At 38.6% G+C, this 19,238-nt stretch overlaps 1 protein-coding gene across 1 annotated transcript in view; it reads left to right on the plus strand.

Annotated features, from left to right (window-relative positions):
- Positions 1-17,492, plus strand: part of brinp1 (bone morphogenetic protein/retinoic acid inducible neural-specific 1) — a 127,035-nt gene extending 109,543 nt beyond the window's left edge. The window contains exons 7-8 of the mRNA XM_053484763.1: positions 2,309-2,531; positions 14,062-17,492. Coding sequence (XP_053340738.1) covers positions 2,309-2,531; positions 14,062-15,202 — 1,364 coding nt within the window. The 3' untranslated portion in view covers positions 15,203-17,492. The remainder of the gene's footprint in view (positions 1-2,308; positions 2,532-14,061) is intronic.
- Positions 17,493-19,238: the final 1,746 nt, after the last annotated feature.

Consider the following 19,238-nt stretch of genomic DNA (forward strand, 5'->3'; position numbering starts at 1 on the left):
TCTCCGAGCTCATACGCACGCCATTAAAACAACGCTGTCGATAAAGCCGTGCTGCAAAAAAATATTTATGGACGAGGGAGAGCGTCTCGGTCTCCTGCGCTGTGCCGAGTTCTCACTGCCTGAGATAAGACAGTTCCTGTTTCTGTCTCGTTCACTTAAAAAAAAAAAAAAAAAAACATTTTAAAACTGTTTCTGGCTTCGACTGACTCACTGCATGAAGGATGAGGACATGAAACATTATTAAAAGACTGCGACCATAACCAAGGCTAGCTCCACTTCATTCCAGTTTGCTATAAATATGATTGGCTTTAAAGGCTTTAGAAATAATTTTAACATAGACATAATGAGTCTAAAATAATAAAATGAATGTTTTAGAGTTACCTCTTAGAGCTTTAAAACATTTCATAAGAACCACAGCATGGACCAACTGATAGAGTCCAGGATCAGTCACTGCTTTTATCTTATACCGTACTGTGTAAAAATCCCTCTTCATTTCTTCATATTTTGGTTCCAAAGCTCCTGACTTCTTTTTGTATTTTTAATGTGGTCTTGAGGAATAGTTCTCCAATAGTTTTTCCGTCCAGTCCCCGTAGCTGAGTTTGTTAAGCCACACATTAAAATTAAGGCTGTCTATATAAATGTATTAACACATGATTAATCTAGAAATGTTAATGCTTTGTTTTGGAAATGCAATTTAATCATATGACCCTAATGACCCTTTGACCCTAATGGCTTCCCACAATCGCAGAACCATCACCAGGTGTGCTGAATGGCGAGTTGCATTATGAAATATGCTACTAGAGAGGAACAATTTTTTACAAGAATGCATTTAACATAAGATGTGGCAGTGGTGGCTCAGACGGTTAAGGCTCTCGGTTGTTGATTCGAGGATCTGAGGATGGGTTGCCACACTCCCTACTTCCCATCCATTGAATGCAGTGCCGGTCCCATTCGAGAGATTTTAATTTAACATATGGTAAATGTTAAAGTTAGAGATATTATAAAACTGCACAATTTCTCTAACCAGATTGTCATGCATTTGTTTATTCTAACATTGCACGTTTATTTTACAAGTAAATCTGAATATTTTAAAATTGTTATTAATCGTATTTAATCACAGATTATTACCGTCGTAACAGACGAGAGGGGAAATGAGGTTGTTTAACAGACGATGTGGTTTGCCCTGGATCATGAGCCCTTCCTTTGCTTCTATGTACATATTCTTCTTTTTCAATCATTTTATTACGAGTTAATATTCGTTTCATTTGTTCAGACATCATATCTTGTATCAGACCAGGATTAACCCAAGTATTAAAGAAACAGAAGAATTCTGTGGTCATCCACTTGAGTTGTGTCCCGTTATCACTGAGTTCACCTTACCAGTGATTTAGTTGATTTGGCCATTTCTAAAGTAAAAAAAAAAACAAAATTGTCTAATTACCATTGATTGTGTAAAAGTACAAGGACTTTTCTTGATTGTTCAAATACTTATTATGGACCTGGCTGTTTATAGGGCATTACTTGATTTTAAAAATATCAATTAATGATAATTAGGTTTTAGCTACAATACATCCTTTTATTATTCTTATTATTATATATATATATAATTCTTTTATTATTATTATTATTATTATTATTATTATTATTATTTTTTTTTTTTTTTTTTTTTTAAATGTAGCCTCAGTTGATTTTCAATAGCCTGATTTTGGAATAAATTCCTGCCCCATAACATCTGGAGGTCAAGCCATGTCATCCGGACTTCTTTCTTGTTAGGTTGAGATGTATCACCACTCATTCGAGTAACAACAGGGACGTTGGTAAGTTCCTCATATTTGAGTCCTCCAAGTTCAAAGGATCCTCCCCTGAAGAACAGCTCTTTGAAGAACAAGACCAGTTGGCATGACTCACCTTTTCGATAACCTCCCTGGATGGCTGAGAATCTTCACAAGACCTCCTGCACAAAACCTTTTCCTTTATAATGTTTTTATACAAAGTTTCTGCATCTGTGATTATAAATGTTTAGATTTGGCTCTTAGGCAATGATTTGCTGCGCTGCAGTGATGGGAATTTTTTTTTTTTTTAACATTATTTTATTTTTTTATCTGTGTCTGTGTGTGTGTTTATGAAACCTGCCAGTTTTGTATGGTGTTTGTAGTATCAAAGAATTGCACCTTATGTAGCATTTGGAACTACAAGTGCTAAATCTCATTATTCAGTGTTAAACTAATGTAGGTGTAATAGCTTTAATAAACACACACACACATTTCCTTTCTCTCCCTCTCTCTCTCTCTCTGTCTGTCTCTCTCAGATGAGTTCAAGTCATTCCTGAAGCGTCTGCCCTCCACACACTTCCTGCCGGTGAGCAGTGTGCACTTGCTTTGGGGGAGTGACTGGGACCTGCAGGCTCGTTACCGGCTGCTCCAGAGCTCCCTTGAGGTCCTTAGGCTGAAGATTCAGCGCACGGCGCGTAAACTGTTCAACCTCAGCATCCGCTGTCACCACAACCCCAACCATCAGATGCCTAGAGAGAGGTGAGCACACACACACACACACACACACACACACACACACACACACATGTACATACTAAACACACAATGCAAACTAAACCATACAAAGAACCGGAATTATAACTTGCAGAATAATAAGTTGACCTTTAAAACAAAGACTTGAAGTGTTACATTACCTTGGTTTTGGGGGTCATTGGTACATAAATAAATCATGGTGAAACTGCAAACTTTTGCAGACAGTCTGCATCATTACATCATTAACAAAATGGAAATTGAAGTGACCCAAAGCCAGATAGTTCAGGATTACGATGTCAGGGATGAGGCAGGTTATAAACATTAAAAAGAGCTTTTCAGGGGCTTTAAAACTCCAGCACTCAGCCTCTGTGATTTATAACGCCCAAGAAAGAAGCCATGAATTTTACAATTTCTGCCTTTAGTGTACAATTATGTAACACGATGACAGAACAAATTGTATACTGTAGATGTTACATGAGATTTATCTACAGTATGAATCAGGTATAAATTAAACATTGTTACTACGGACGTTATTAAACGCATCCCGTCTGTTTTCTAAGAAGAAAAACTACCATTTTAGTAATATTTAGCACAACCATTTTGGACAGTTTTTGGCAATTCAATCCACAACGTGCACTCGGCGTTATATCCTGTCGCCCGTAACGTCTAATGAAACCTCTGTACTGGAATATAAAATATACAGATAATAGGAGTTGTACAAACTGCTGATGGCCAAGTTAAAAAGAAAAGGTAGTTTAGTACTCTGTGTGTATGTGTGTGTGTGTGTGTGTGTGTGTGTGTGTAATAAAACCATAGACCATAGTAAATGATAACTGAAGGTGCAATATCAGATTTAATGGTGCAAATGGGTCATTGTGATCAGACAAGTACACCGAGGGACATTTTCACCTTAATATCATAAAATGTTCTTGTTCTCGTTGGTCATTAGCAAATCCTATCTCAGCAAAACAGCATGGACTCTGAGCACACACACACACACACACACACACACACACACACATCAAACTTACATCTATAGTTATTTAGCTGATTTTTGAAAAACAATATAAAATCTAACATGATATCTAACACCCATACAGGAGGATAAAGCTGAGAACATTTAGCTCAAGCTCGATGCAACTACACTGTCCAGACAAAACAAACAAACAAACGGAAAAAAAATAACTGGATTCAACTAAGTAAATAGTCAAGATCACCTTATTTGATATTTACTGCAGTGATTGGTGTTGTTGGTTTTGTAATTTTGTTTTCCGTTATGTTAATTTGTATTGCACTTCTCGGCCAGTCCGATACAAACCGGAAAAGGTAGGTATAGTTGGTGAATGAAATGCTTACCGCTAATTGAGCGAGACATCTGTCACTCAAGATATACAGGAAGTACTGTAGTAGCGGTAGATTCATGTGTGTATGAATGTGCAAACATTATTGTGGTTTCAAATATGGCGTTCTTACAGTGTTTTGCATTTCACGGCCATCATAGTTTAAAGTGAAGCAGAAGAAACAAAGATAAAGAAACAAGTTCCTACTTCCTGTATATCTTTAACCCCATTAAGAATCTTTGGGATGTGCTGGAGAAGACTTTACACAGCGACTCTCACATTATCAATAAAAGATCTTGGAGAGAAATTAATGCAATTCTGAACAATAATAAATGTTGTGACATTGCATAAGACTTTTGGACCAGGCAGTTTATTTAATATTTATAATCAATTGTTCGTCACATGTACCCTACAGACCCATGGAAAGATTTTTTTCATATACGATATCACAGTTAGGAAGGTGGAGTCAGATCGTTGGGTCAGCCAGGATACAGCGCCCCCTGGAGCTGAGAGGGTTAGAGGCCTTGTTCGAGGGATCAACAGTGACAGCTTTGTGGTTGATAGGCTTTAAACCCCTGACCTTCCGGTATCCCAAAGCCTTAACCGTTTAAACCCCCTGTTTAGTAGTTCAGTCCACATGTTTGGATTTACCTTTGGATTTTATGTCTAGTAGCACATTCTATTAGTAGTTAATTTTTTTTATATTATTTGTATGTTTATACATTGGTTTAGTATCTAGTAAAGCATACTACAGTATTTAGGGGTTTAGTTGGATTTAATCATTTTAGCAGATTTCCACTCACTCTCAATATCAACAATAAATAAGAAATTCTACATCTGTTTTATTACAAAGAGCCACAAACCACATAGAAAACACTAACATCCACCGTCAAATACCTGAAGAAAAGACACAATGCTCTTTATTCAATGATTACGTTTTTTAAACTTAAACCAAGTTTTTTCGGCTTAATAAGACTGATCAACAATTGCGACTTCCCGATGATCTCCTAATGATTTCCTACAATCTCAAGAAAGCACAAACTCTCTTTAAACCCTCTTACGGTACATGCTTACTGTATCTGTAAATATTTGCACGACAACGTTGCATAAAACATGACATGAAAGGTTTAAAGTTAGGAACAAGTTATGTACTGTATGTACTGTATAAAATGCTACAAGGTACAGTATGTATAAAATGCAAGCACATCTACCTCGCTTAAAGTTTGTAAACATTTTATTTGGTTGCTTTAAAACTTCAGTGAGGAATTCGGTGCTCCTTGAAGTGATATTGATTTTCTCCAAAAAAACAAAACAAAAAAAAAACAACAAGGTTTACTTTGCAAAGATTCTGAAGCCTGTAGGTAGAAAAGTGCACAAAAACTCAAATCTTGCGTCAGAGACTTGAGGCTATAGTCAACAAGATACACGAAATTCAAGTCGGTAGCTTTATCTTGTTACAATCCACAAAAAAGGTAAAAAGTTTAAAGCTGGTGTCAGGAACAGGGTTAGCATTTATAACCGTTTATATAATCAAATGCAATCCAAAATCATTGGCCTTGTTTTGCTAAATTTGTACCTATTTCTCTTGGTTGGTTCACAAGCTAATATTTGGGGGGTTTATTCCAAAGAGATTTGGGAAATTCTCATCTCTTTGAAATTATATTGCTCTCCTCCATAGTAAAGCTTTAATTTGAAGATTCTGGAGCTTTTTGGTAGAAAAGTGATTAGAAATAAGAATACACTGAACCTGATAAAGAAGATTAAAGGCAATAATGGGAAAATACCCTGATTAGCTCTGAGCCATTAAGGCCTGGACTTCACTAGACCTCTGAAGAAGTCTGGCACTAAATATTGGCAACAAATTAGCTTACAAAGTTCTGTAAGTTGCGAGGTAGGACCCCCACAGATCAGGATTGCATTTCCAACACATTCTACAGACACGAAAACAATTTTAGATCTGGAAAATTTGGAGCCAGAGTCAACACCTTGAACTCTTTCTCATGTTCCTCAAACATGTTCCTGAACAATGTTTGCAGAGTGTCAGTGCGCATTATCCTGCGAAAGGAGGCCACTACCATCAGGGAACCTTGTTGCCATGCAGGGTATTGTATATCTTGGTCAACAATGTTTAAGTAGATAGAAGCTTGAAATTTTGCGCTCCTTTACCTTTCACACCACCAACAATGGTCCAGAGAAGCCTGGAAGTCTCTCTGAAACTAAGCTAATTTGCATATCAATCCTTAACCCTTAAAAGGTAATTGTGAACACAGCTGGAGAAACAACTGTCCTCTTGAAGATAGAACTTGCGAAATCTGATCTAAGACACAGCAGACTTTTTCGTAACATGCTGGCAGACTTGACAAGCAGATTAGATCTGAGCATGTACTGTATGCTCAGGAAAGAGAAAAAACAAACTTGAAGAAAATCAAATGCACAACTGATAGTCACATAAATGGTTTGAAATTCATTGTGGGGGGGGAGACAAAAAAGTATACTGACCTCCCGTGAGTGTACGGTGGTGGTGGTAGTGGAGTGCGGGGGTGTTTGTTGTGGACGGCAAGGACGTCAGTTGTCACTAACGTGGAGGTAGCACGTCCACGCTTCAATGGCGGCTTTGACAAGGTTTTGTGCTGTAGCGTTATCAAAGGCGAGCAGAGTGTAGTCAGGACTCTGCAGGGTGAACATCAAGGACGTTTGACAGCACAGAGGGGAAGGACAGACAGAGAGAATGAGAGAAAGATGATTTAGGGAGGGTGGAATGTGTTGCTGCATTGCAAGCTAAACTAAGACCTTCACGCGTATCAGTGCTGTATAGCAAGAAAATCAAATGGTCACTTTGCATTCCTGCCCTAATTGTTTATTCCAAGTGGAATGAGGTTTGTCCGCTGCATTGCTATGTATGAGCAAGACCTATTATTGCAGTTCGAAGTGGGAAGCTAATTTACTGCCGAACTAGAGCGTTGCATTAGCATTTGATTTTAATAACAAACAAAAGCATTTGAATGGAAGTCTGTTTTTCGTGCTGCTTCACAAATCTATAGCAGGGGTCAGGATTTGGCAAGCACATTTAGTTTGCACACCCAGGTAGTACAAATTACAGCTCAACAACATCACAGGCAGGTTGCTTGCTAATTGGGAAGTTGCTTTGGATCACCACCATCGGCTGTTCCTACTGGCATATTCCACTTTCTAAAGCCTTAAGCATGAAACATTGATTTAATTACTGCTCTTGTGTTTTGTCACTTTAATCTGTTTATTGTTGAATGAATGATTTAAAACAAGCCAGTGTCTGTTCTGACTTACCTTCGAGCAGCGATGAACAGCTCGATGTTCTCAAGCTTCTCCTTTGTTTTTATGTTGAAGTTATTGTGACAAAAGAAAACAGAATAAAACAGCTTGTCATGCTTATGAGAAACTGCAAAGCACAAAATTCATCCGGAAATTTACAGTAAAGTTTTAAAGGCTTTGCCTTTCACTAGTACGTTGGAGACTCCTTCCATGAAGGCTAAATTTAACTTCTTTATTTCATCAATCAGCTTTTGACGCAGCATTGTCATTCTACAAGCAGTGTTCAAGACAAAGTGGGACTTAACTGAAACAGTTATTAAAAAAAAAAAAGCCCTTTATTTCTCTATATAATTCCCTGCCACACTAATGGACTTAGGTGGCAAGTAATGATGTACTGTACAAATACTTATTTTTATTGTACTTATGTATTTTTTTTTATTTGTGTGTACAGTCTCTGTACTTTTTTATGTGATACTTTTTACTTCTACTAACATGAAAAACCTGTTCTTTTACCTACTACATTTTAAATAAAAATTTGTACTGTTCAGAGGACGATCACAAAAAAGTGCATCGATTTTCTAATCAGAACATAAGCGTTTACATTGTCACTGACACTGTAATTGTTTGAAGCGCTGGGCTCCCAGGAACAGAATAAAAAAAACAAAAAAGAGAAACAGCCTGGTTTGATCAGCAAAGGCATTTTTCCAGGACAATGCACAACCTTATAATGTCCACTACACCACTTTTACATTTCAGGAACTCTTTTATTCTCATTCACTCATCGTCTATTCCACTTCATCCTGTATTCAGGGTCGCGGGGGGACCTGGAGCCTATGCCATTAGGCTTAGGGCATGAGGCAGGGTCCAATCCATCGCAGGGCACACATACATACAATTACACACTACAGGCAATTTGGGAAGCCAATCACTGGAGTACCTGGAGGAAACCCACCAAGCATGGGGAAAACATGCAAGCAGAGCCGGGAATCGACCCCGGACCCTCGAGGTGCAAGGCTAAAGTGCTAACCACTACACCACTGGGCCACCATGCTCAAGTTTGTTTAAAAAATGTTGTATATTTGCAAGTTTTTAGGGTTTAACCAAATTGCAGTCATACATTTAATTGGATTGAATTTAAACCCTTAGTCCCTGGATGGTTGAATATCAAGGTATCTTTCTGCTCAAGAGCTCCTCTGTATACAAAATTTTTATATTTTCTAATCCTGATGCGAGTCATTTTTTGAGCCATTACAATGGAACAAGCTTTCTAGTACTATTTTTATGTCCAAGTTTTACGTTTATGTTTATGTTTTGAGATTTGAGTTTAAGTTCATGCTCAGGTTGATGTTGAGTGAAGGAGGCCTCTGCTTAATTTAATACTTGTGTTGCAATCCATGAGAATAATTTGCTTAAATAATTAGTTCTAAGAGTAGGTCTCAATTTGTTCATAGGAGCATTTACACAAATGTGGTGCTTTTATAGTTCAACATGTTTTTTATATCCTTATGTTTAGTGAATTTAAGCATGATGTTAGTCTTTTGGATGCTCCCGTCGACGGGTCACTACGGCAGACCGTTTGATCTGCACAACAACTTGACGCGGGTTTATAGCGGATGCCCTTTACTCCCATTTTGCCCAGGCATTTAAACCAGCACTGCATCCATTGGCTGGAAAACGAACCCGGGCCTTCTGCATGGTAGGCGACAAACCACCCACTGAGCCACCAATGCCCTCGTTTAGCAGATTTAAGTATAGGATGCCCGATGTGTCAAGCTCTAGCGGAACTGTAAGTTGTTATGAAACTTTGTTATGAACTTTGTTAAGTTGACATGTTAAGTATTCAGTTAACAGAAAAAAATATCTATAAAAAAAAACAAACAAAAACAGCCTTCATGGCAAGAAGATCCTCACGTATTGGACATATTCCAGAGTTTACTGGTTGTGGGCTTGGAGTGTTCTGTGTATGTGCTGCGCTGCCATTGCTCAGAGCTGAAGTTGGTCTCGTTTATCTGTCACTTCGAGAGTCCCGGGCGTCTCGATCATCATGCTCTTTGGCTTCCTGTTAAAGAAAGAGTTTCTTGCTGACACTGAACAGAAACAAGTGGCTCATTATTGGAAGCAAACAGCATCTACAATCCCATCGGACCCGAGACGTACATCATGGTAGAAGCCTAAAAAATCTAAACAGCGTTATAAAAGAGAGCCACACAACTATTCTGATGATGCGCTGTAACAAGACTGAGGATGCGAAAACTATTTATAGTCATGTCAAAGTGCTGAAGGATACATGTTTACGTCATCTTATGAATATATATTTATATATAATATACATTTTTTTTAGTGCCCTGACATTTCCTTATCTTGTGCTTTTGCTCTTGTCTGTTTATGAGAGCGAGGTCCTGAGTGTGCACAGACGTGCTGGAATGACGTGCAAAGTTTAAGAAGGAAATCCAGCTCAGCAATAAACCCGCTTTTATTCGATCAGTCCGCTTTTCTTGCGAGCCGTGCAATTTCCTGTTGTCAGGAAAAGCGAGTGCGAGCAGTCCTGCCCTGCTGGAGTCAAACAGCTGATGCATAAAGTTTACCCTTTCAGCACTTTTTTTTTTTCCTGTATTCATGCAGGAAAGAAGCTGAGCTTCTTCTCTAGTTTTACTCCAGATAAGTAGCAGGTCTTTTTAAAGCCTTTTTCCTTTCAGTATAACGGTTTATACTGTAGATATCCTCATACATCCTGTGTGTTACAAGCTCATTCCTGAAATATTGTATTGGGTTTGTGATGAAAGAACGCTGCAAACCTTTAAAAGATATGATCGTGAAGTGCCTGATATTTACAGATAACTTCTTGCCAAGTTGCAGAAGAGTTGCATTTGTCTCTGGGAACTGTACGCACAATCACTATTTGCACATTACATGAACTCGGCTGGGAGTGATTTCCACATCCCTGCTCCAAGACGTTACCACATACAGTACTGTGCTTGGGCATTAAAAGAGTTCCTGGGAGGCCGGCGTTTCAGGCATGAAGCAGGCAGTCTGATCATGACTCCGGCGTGCTGAGAAAACTTTCCACCTTGATGGTGTCCAAGCCCTAGAGAAACACTGGGATAAGTGCATTAGTGTAGCAGGAGATTATATAGAGAAATAAAGGGAGTTTTTACTCTCAGGACTGCGCTCTCTTATTCTGCACAATCAAACGTCCTGCCTTAAACTGAACAATCCTTATGTTTAATATTAATATGGGTTGTGTTTCTTCAGCTTAAAAACCCGAACACTAATACATTATTTGCAATAAGCATTGACTACTGTCTTCATTATGTACATCATACTGCATGAAGGCACATGTTTCTCAGGCGGGGCAACATGATCACTTAGTTGTTAGCACTGTCGCCTTGCACCTCCAGGGTTTGGGTTCGATTCCCGCCTCACATCTGTGTGTGTGTGTGCATGTTCTCCATGGTGCTTGGTGTGTTTCCACCGGGTTCTCCAGTTTGCAGGTTATGCTGATTGGCACTCCCAGATTACCCATAGTGGATTGGCACGCCATCCATGCCCCGCACCCTGCCTCGTGCCCTAAGCCACCTGTGATAGGTTCCACGCCCCCCGGGACCCTGTACACAGAGTAAAGAGTGAGAGAGCTTCTCAGCTGGTTTGGTTTCTGTCTTTTTCAGACATATTGTGAAAAGAAATACAAATATCTTCAGTACTAAAAAGATCCATCTAAAGACAAAAGCCTTGCGTTCATTCCCTCTACGCTTAAACCGTATTATGTAACACATTTCAATGGTATTTTATCAGGAAATGGAGAAAATTAACAAACTCTTGGGTGCAGATTTGCTTTTTATCACATCGTTTGATGAAATTTACTTACTTTCATTTGGTAATCTTACTGATGAAATACTGAATTAACACCGGTTTTGAAACACCAGACATTCAAAAACGGCAATCTCGTTTTCCCATGGGTTTAAATTAATGTTTAAATTATTTATTTAAAAGAGAGAGTGTGTGTTATGAACAGTGGACTACCACAAGAGCCAAGAGCAGACATTGCTACACTATTGCTTGCATGAACACAGGAGTACAGACAGATGGAAATTCTCTTTAAACTCAAAGCAAAGCAAGTAATCTCACTTTAAAAGGAATAAAATCTCTTTAAAAAAAAAAAAAAAAAAAAACAGCTGCCATTTTGGAATTTAATCAAAACGGGAAAGTGCAGAGCCCATCTCTGCTTATGAGAAGTCCAGACTGCGGTTATTGCCCTGGCTGAAGGCTCACTGGAATTGTGGCCATTTGTCATTAGGTGTAATGTAATAAACAGTGGGTGGAATGCCATACTGAGCAAAGAGAGAAAGGGCAGATGGAGAGAAAAGAGTGTAGCTTTTGTCCAGTCTTGCTGTGTATTACACCCACACGGCTCGTCTCCATGATGTACGAAAAGTACAATCCTGAATTTTCATGCTACTGTCAGGTGTGACTCATCACCAGATGCCCTGATCCCTTTATTGATAGAGTGAACATGCTGTTATATTGCAAAAAAAAAAAAAAAATCAGCTTTAGTCATTAGTAGGATGAAGATTTCTGTGTAGGGTTTATTTAATGTTATTACAGTAGGAGTCTCTCCAGTGTCAGCATTTTCTCAGTCGTACTGTAGGTTTTCTTGTTGATTTAAATGTTGCTATAATTATGAATAAAACACTATATGAGAGGCATTCAAGGAGTTCCTGGAATGCCGGTGTTTCAGACGTGAAGCATGGCTCCGGCATACTGAGAAAACTTTCTACCTACATGGTGTCCAAGCACTAGTGAGACACTGTGATAAGTGCATTAGTGTAGCAGGGGATTATATGGAGAAATAAAGGGAGTTTTTACTCTGTTCTGTTCTGTTATTCTGCACAATCAAAGGTCCTGATTTGACTTAAACACCCCTTGTTGTCTAAGTGGAATAAAACACTTTTTTTTTTCCTTTTAAATCTCTGCTTCATAACACTACCTTGTTGTTGATTACTGCTCAACAAGAAAATAACATGAAGTGTGAGTTGGATACCGAAGCAGAGCTGGACTCCAACACTAGCAGGATCTTTAAATTCCAAAAAGCTGTAACAACCCTGTAACAAGATTATTTTAATAATATAATATAATGTATTATTATTAATATTATTATTATTATTTTTATTATTATTATCATCATCCCTTCTTTGTTATCCTACTGTTTTCTGTGTCCCTGTCTTCCTCTGTTGTGTTCATTGTCAACACCAAAAAGCTGTCTGGTTACCATTACTCCAATGTACTGTGACTTAAAAACAAACAGCAATCGTTTCCAGTCATTTCAGTCCCATTCCCCGTGGCTTCCCCTACCAAAAAAAAACAAAAAACAAAGAAATAAATAAAAAACAACAACAATAATAATAGCTGAAATAAAAGCGGCAAGCTGCTCCAAAATCACATATTGCAGAAAAAGCAGGATGCAACATATTGTGGCCTGGTGCTTCAAACCGCATAAATCCGACTTATTGCAAATAAATATAGAGCGACGATATTAAACGGCATGAGCGCTCGAATGATCTGGTAGCTTAAGCGATTTAATCAGCGGCACAATCTAAAACTTGTTGGAAGTAAAATTACATTTCGGTAATGCTCAGGTTTCAGAGCGAGTGATATAGATTGAACGCAACAGTTATTAATATTTGTAAGACGCTTATCCTGGTGAATTTGCACAATAACATTCAGGTACTATGAGGCTGACGAGCACTTTTATATACACAGTGTTGATTTGTGTAGGTGGTTAGTCTCTGTAGTAGCATGCACACGGCACGGATGAAGAAAACAGACAGAAATACACTCGGTTAAATATGTGAGCTCGGATATTGCGGGGGAAAAGAACTGAAACAAAAGCTCAACCAGAAGGTCAGAAGCACGATGAACTTACCGTATGTTATTTCCCAAAATTCTCCACTGAGTGTTTTGTTTGTTTATCTCCTTGTAGGATTTCACCTAGACCTGTGACCTAGAGCGGAACCAGCTCGGAAATATCTGCTTTTTTTATCCTCACCCAAAAATTTGCAAAGTTGGTAAAGTCATGACTATGATCACCATTCAGATGGAGATGGACATTTGGCAGGCCTTTATGAGGTCACTAAAACTCTAACCCCACACTATGAAACTTCATACTTTTCAAGTTTCTAAAATATATATATATATATATTTATACATTACAAATCCCTGAACTAAATCAATACTTTAAAAATCTTAGCTTTAAAATAAATTCCACAGTTTTGTCATATCTACAAAGCTCTTTATGACGCCTGCAAGCCCTAACCTATAGAAGCGGTGGTATTAATATTACATTAGACTCGTATTAAATATGCAGCGGTTGAAGAATTCAGATCTTTGTCCTGTGAGGCTTGAGGATATGAGTGAAGTCAGAGAAATCCTAGCCCAATTAGCGGTACATTATCCCTTAAGTGCAAATGACATTCGGATCTAATTATTTTGCAGTCAGCTGAGGAGGAAAGAAAAAATTTCAGAATAAAAATTTCGTCCTCCATTATGACTTCAGTACCATCTCCTCGAGTGATCCTTTTATTGGAGATGATGGGAGGTCTTGCTGATTTTCAGAATAGTGAGGTCAACACTTTAGACTACGGCCGTGGGAAGCGAAGAGACGTGAAATCTCGCATTTCTCATCTGAATGACAAAGAAGGATGCTTGAGGACAGGAAAAAAAAAGAATGCGATATTCATGGAGAAATGAAGACTCATTTTTTTTGGCAGGGTATATTATCCATTTTACAGATTGGACTGTTGCAAACTGTAGCAGCCCGTGACGGTTACTTAATCCCCCGCAACCGCAAGCCTTGGCGCATTGTTAATGGTCCGTTTTATCCACTTGTCTTTTGTTCTTTTTTCTGCTTACAGATCAGTTTTGCAGTGGCTGAACCGGGTGCAGTCCTTCCTCTACTGCAATGAGAACGGCTTCTGGGGAACCTTCCTCGAAAGCCAGCGCACATGCGTGTGCCACACGGGCATAACTCTGTGCCAGCGTCCGATCCCGTGCGTGATCGGTGGCAACAACAGCTGTGCAATGTGCAGTCTGGCTAACATATCACAGTGCGGCTCGTGCAACAAGGGCTACAAGCTGTACCGTGGGCGCTGCGAGCCGCAAAACGTTGACTCGGAGCGCAGCGAGCAGTTCATCAGTTTCGAGACCGATCTGGACTTTCAGGACCTGGAACTGAAGTACCTGTTGCAGAAGATGGACTCGCGCTTGTACATCCACACCACCTTTATCAGCAATGAGGTGCGTCTGGAGACCTTTTTCGACCCACGTTGGCGCAAGCGCATGTCGCTGACGTTGAAAAGCAACAAGAACCGCATGGACTACTTGCACATGATGGTGGGGTTGTCCATGAAGATTTGCCAGATGCGTAACAGCAGCATGGACCCCATGTTCTTTGTTTATGTCAACCCATTCAGTGGAAGTCACTCGGAAGGATGGAGCATGCCGTTCGGTGAACATGGATACCCGCGCTGGGAGAAGGTACGGCTCCAGAACTCGCAATGTTTCAACTGGACCCTGATGCTGGGCAACCGCTGGAAGACCTTCTTTGAGACCGTGCACATCTACCTACGCAGTCGTGCCAAGGTGCCCACTGTCCTGCGTAACGATACCGGCCATGGTCCCGTGGATCTTTCCGACCCCAACAAGCGTCAGATCTACATCAAGATCTCAGACATCCAAGTGTTTGGCTACAGCTTACGCTTCAACTCTGACCTTCTCCGGAGTGCTGTCCAGCAGGTCAACCAGTCCTACACGCAGGGGACACAGTTTTATTCGTCCTCATCCATCATGCTCCTGCTTCTGGATATCAGGGACAGGATTAACCGCCTGGCCCCTCCAGCAGCACCCGGGAAACCCCAGCTAGACCTGTTCTCCTGTATGCTCAAGCACCGACTCAAGCTCAACAACAGCGAGATGATCCGCGTCAATCATGCATTAGACATGTACAATACAGAAATCTTGAAACAGTCGGACCATCTGACTACCAAACTTTGCTGAAAATTAAGCGCTAACAAAGGAGCAAACTTAATACAGTGCAAACCTTGGACAGGACAGGATCTTTTTATTTCCCTTTCATTTGGGGCATTTCCTTTTTTTTTGATGTACTATTAACAACTTTGTAAGTGTATTGTTAAATAAGAAACTAAAAATACAGAGATTAAGCCTTTTAGTTCACTACAAAAGAAAGAAAAAATATGACTGTACCATAATTGTCCAAGCATGTCTGTCACTTCCAAATGGAGCATTAAAAGAAAAAAGTACACATACATTATATATATACAGTATATATAAAAATAAATAAATTCAACATCCGATGATGATGATGATGATGATGATGATGATGAAGAGGCCTTGATATTACTCAGAGGGAGCAAAGGTCCATCTGAAACTGCCATTCTTTACTAGGTAACATTTTCAATGTATTAGCAAAGCATCCCAGAGATCCTTTTAATTTGATGACTCGTGACGTACAGAACGTTTCACTAGTCTTAGGTCTATAAAGTTTAAGGATGACGGGAAGTTGTTATCTGTATAGCCTTTCTTCATACTCGGCTTGATCATCCCTCTGAGTGTGCTTGGCATGATACAAGGCAGTAAGGAAACATTCTCCACTGAAACACTTGTTTATAGCTCCAGTTTTTTTGACGCCTAACGCTAATTGCTGTTTGCTAAGTCACTCGCGTCATTTAAAAATGAGTGACCAAAGCCGAACCTGAACCGTGATATTATTATAATTATTTATTTTTGTTCCTTTCTTTTTCTTTTTGGGGTCCAGGAGTGAAGTGTCTGTATGGTCTAAAGGTAAACAATCAATTCAAGCTTCATAAAAAAAGAAAAGAAAAGGTCCAGCCTGTAATTGCTTGTAGTTACTTTTTTTTAATTTTTTTTAAAATATATATTACTCTTATTATTTTAAGCACCAAGATCAAGATTTTAAGTCCGTTACACTTGCAAGAAATGACATAAAGCCATATTTCCCAGGGGAATTAAAAATAAAAGATAGGCTTGTACACATTTATTTTGAGAATGAATCCTGTACATGAGTTTGTATTTTTGTTTCCTATGAAAAAAGAAAGCAAAAAAAAAAAAAAAAAAAGCATAGTGGTCCGCATTCAAAATACGAAATATGGATTGCTACTGCATTTTTTTCCTGAAGCCAGATGTAGAGTATATGTGAAACTTCGTGTTGAGTTTAACCTCGTAATCGACTGTATAATGTACGCTTCTTCTTCTCCTCCTTCTTCTACTTCTTCTTCTCCTTTTTTATTTTCATTCTTTTTAAATGTTTTTTTTTTGTACATTCATAGTCTGGGTTTTGTTAAATAGACTACCATGTCATTATTATTATTATTATTATTATTATTATTATTATTATTATTCAGTCTTAAGTGCCTGCTACCTATCCCTTTAACCATTTAAAAAAAAATGTTTATTTTTTTTTTTTATTTTTGCCTAAACCTCTTCTTTCCCGGATCCTATTTTTCTTCATCCTTCACTACTGAAAAGGGCAGACAGGAAGTTTTGTCCATCTTCGCTGTATCCTGCATGTATTAAAAGGAGGCTCGTGTTCCCTCCTTTTGCTGAAAACACTTAAGATGTATATTATATATGTAAATAGCTACATTGCCTTGGTATAGCCATGAAATCAAAATGCTTTTTTAGGTCACTGCGAGATTTTCAGCCACAGCAACTCGAGCACAAGATAACGAAAGGATTGCGAGCCCCTGGGTTAATTTATTTATTTAAGTTTTTAGTTTTTTTTACCTCGCGCAGGATAAAGAAGAAAAATCACCAGCCGGTGCTGAACGCCACCCTAATGACCTCCCCCTTACCCATGCATACAAGCACATACACCATCCTTACTTACACCTTTTTACAGAACGCCGTCTGACATGGGCTGTGCCTTCCGGTACGCCTCACCATGGGCCCGAGTGGCAAACAGCTTTCACTACCTTGTCTATGTAATTTCTGCTGTTCTGTTGGAAGAAAAAATTTAAAAGAAAAAAAAAAAAAAACCTATAATCAGCTTTCTTCAAATGAATGTTTCATATAATAATCTATTTCTCATTAAAAATGCTATATTTAATAAGATGAGCCGTGCTTGTCTCTACCACTTCAAAGCAGGTTTTGCATTATGAGGAACCAGACATCACTGAGGCATGAGGGACGGATGTTTGTTCAAGCTCTTCTCTGATTTTATTTCATAAAAGTGTTTTAACGCAGCATTGGTTCTGTTTGTAGTTTGGGTGCTAAGGCCTTGTTCAACAAAAAAAAAAAAAAAAAAAAAAAAAAAAACAAGTGTCGCCACATGTGCTACAGTGTGAGACTAAATGCTACATTCATTTTCTCTCCTGCGTTTGGACAGTAGTGGTGTTCGCGCGTGCTTTCACACCTGTTTTTCAGTTCATAAGCCGACTCTGAATCACAGTGGAATGTAAACCTTTATTTCTTTATTTATTTCTATTCAGTCCGATTTGATTTAGTCATTATTGCATTTGATTATTCACAGTATTATTATTATTAGCATTAACTTACAAACTAGTCAGATTCAAGGATCAGTCTTTTTTATTGCATACTGAGCAGTTATAACAAGGCTAGTGATATTTATTGGATAAATAAATACTTTTTATATCTGAACTTTCCTGAAAAATAAACATTAAATACAAGTTAAAGACATTATTTATGGCGTGGACAAATTTGATTTAAATAATGAGAAATGATACAAAATAAGAAATTTATAATAAATTATTGTGATTTTTATTACTGTAAGTGAAAAAAAAAAAGCCCTTGGCTATGCTTCATGCTCTCTTGGAGGGTCAAAATTTACAATTAATATTTTCTAACCAAATATAATGTATAGTAATAAGTGTTAAAGGAAAGGTTATTTTCAGGTTTGATGAGAAAATAATGTAAAACATTTTACGTTTGTTTTTTCTAGTACTAGCTGAAATATGAAATACTTTCCCAGAGAAGGCTAACAATAAGCTAACATTTTTTTTTAACTGATCCATCTGAATGAATGTTTTTACAAGAGATTTTTATTACTGCTTTTTATTTTTACTGCATTCAGCTCATTCTTGCATCCGCTCGTCCACATCCGGTGTATGTACGACGTAGTACACATGCCATGACTGAGTGGTAAACATTTAATCCAAAAATAAAATAAAAGAAATGAATAAATCTGAACAATGTGTTATTCAGTTTAGTATTTGCAAAAGTTATGAAGCATTTGATTCCCTGTGCACCTTTCTAGCCTGCGGTGCCAAATGTCCTCGAGCAGGCACACACTGATGTGACTGGGATGCTCATTCAATCATATATCATGTATAATCATCATTGTGAGAGAAAGTGTGAAGGTAGTTGCTGAAGAACACCGGAAAAGTGTTTTTGTGTGTAATTCACATGGGAGAACTTTTGGTTCAAGTTGGTAAAGGAAAAAGAACTGACTAAAACTGTCAAATGATTGTGGTGGGTTGGGTTTATGTCTTGAGATGAAGCCAAAGTTACTGATACCACCCTATGAATGTAATTAATTTTCAGTAGCACCATGCGTCTGTGTCTATTCAATTTGCACCATAGAAATATGATAATGATTACAAAGTTTTATTCATTATTAAACTTCATAAAACATTTTAAGGAAAGTCCATCCATTCGCCAATCCACTGTGCAACCCAAGCCCAACGCATGCACTATAAGCATATATTAAAGGTATAATTTTTTTGTCATTTTGTCCCCAATTTTGTCGTGTCCAATTCCTCCTTGTCAATAGAGGGCTCCCAAATTAAGGCTACTACTCCCAGTCAGGAGTGCCAAAGACTATCATATGTTTCCTCCAAACCACGTGACGCCAGCCGACCGCATCTATCTAACCGCTGGGGGCGGAGTAACACCCTCGGGAGGACAGCGCTATCCGCTCCTTCCGCTTGCGTGAGCTCACAGATTCCCCTGTGGGAGCACTGAGTACCTCTTATCCCTCCCCTCTGAGAGAGCTCGGCCAATCAACTCCCTCTAGACCTCCGGCTGCGAGAGGGTG

This window comes from Clarias gariepinus, chromosome 24 (assembly GCF_024256425.1).
Source record: "Clarias gariepinus isolate MV-2021 ecotype Netherlands chromosome 24, CGAR_prim_01v2, whole genome shotgun sequence".
Classification (NCBI taxonomy): Eukaryota; Metazoa; Chordata; class Actinopteri; order Siluriformes; family Clariidae; genus Clarias; species Clarias gariepinus.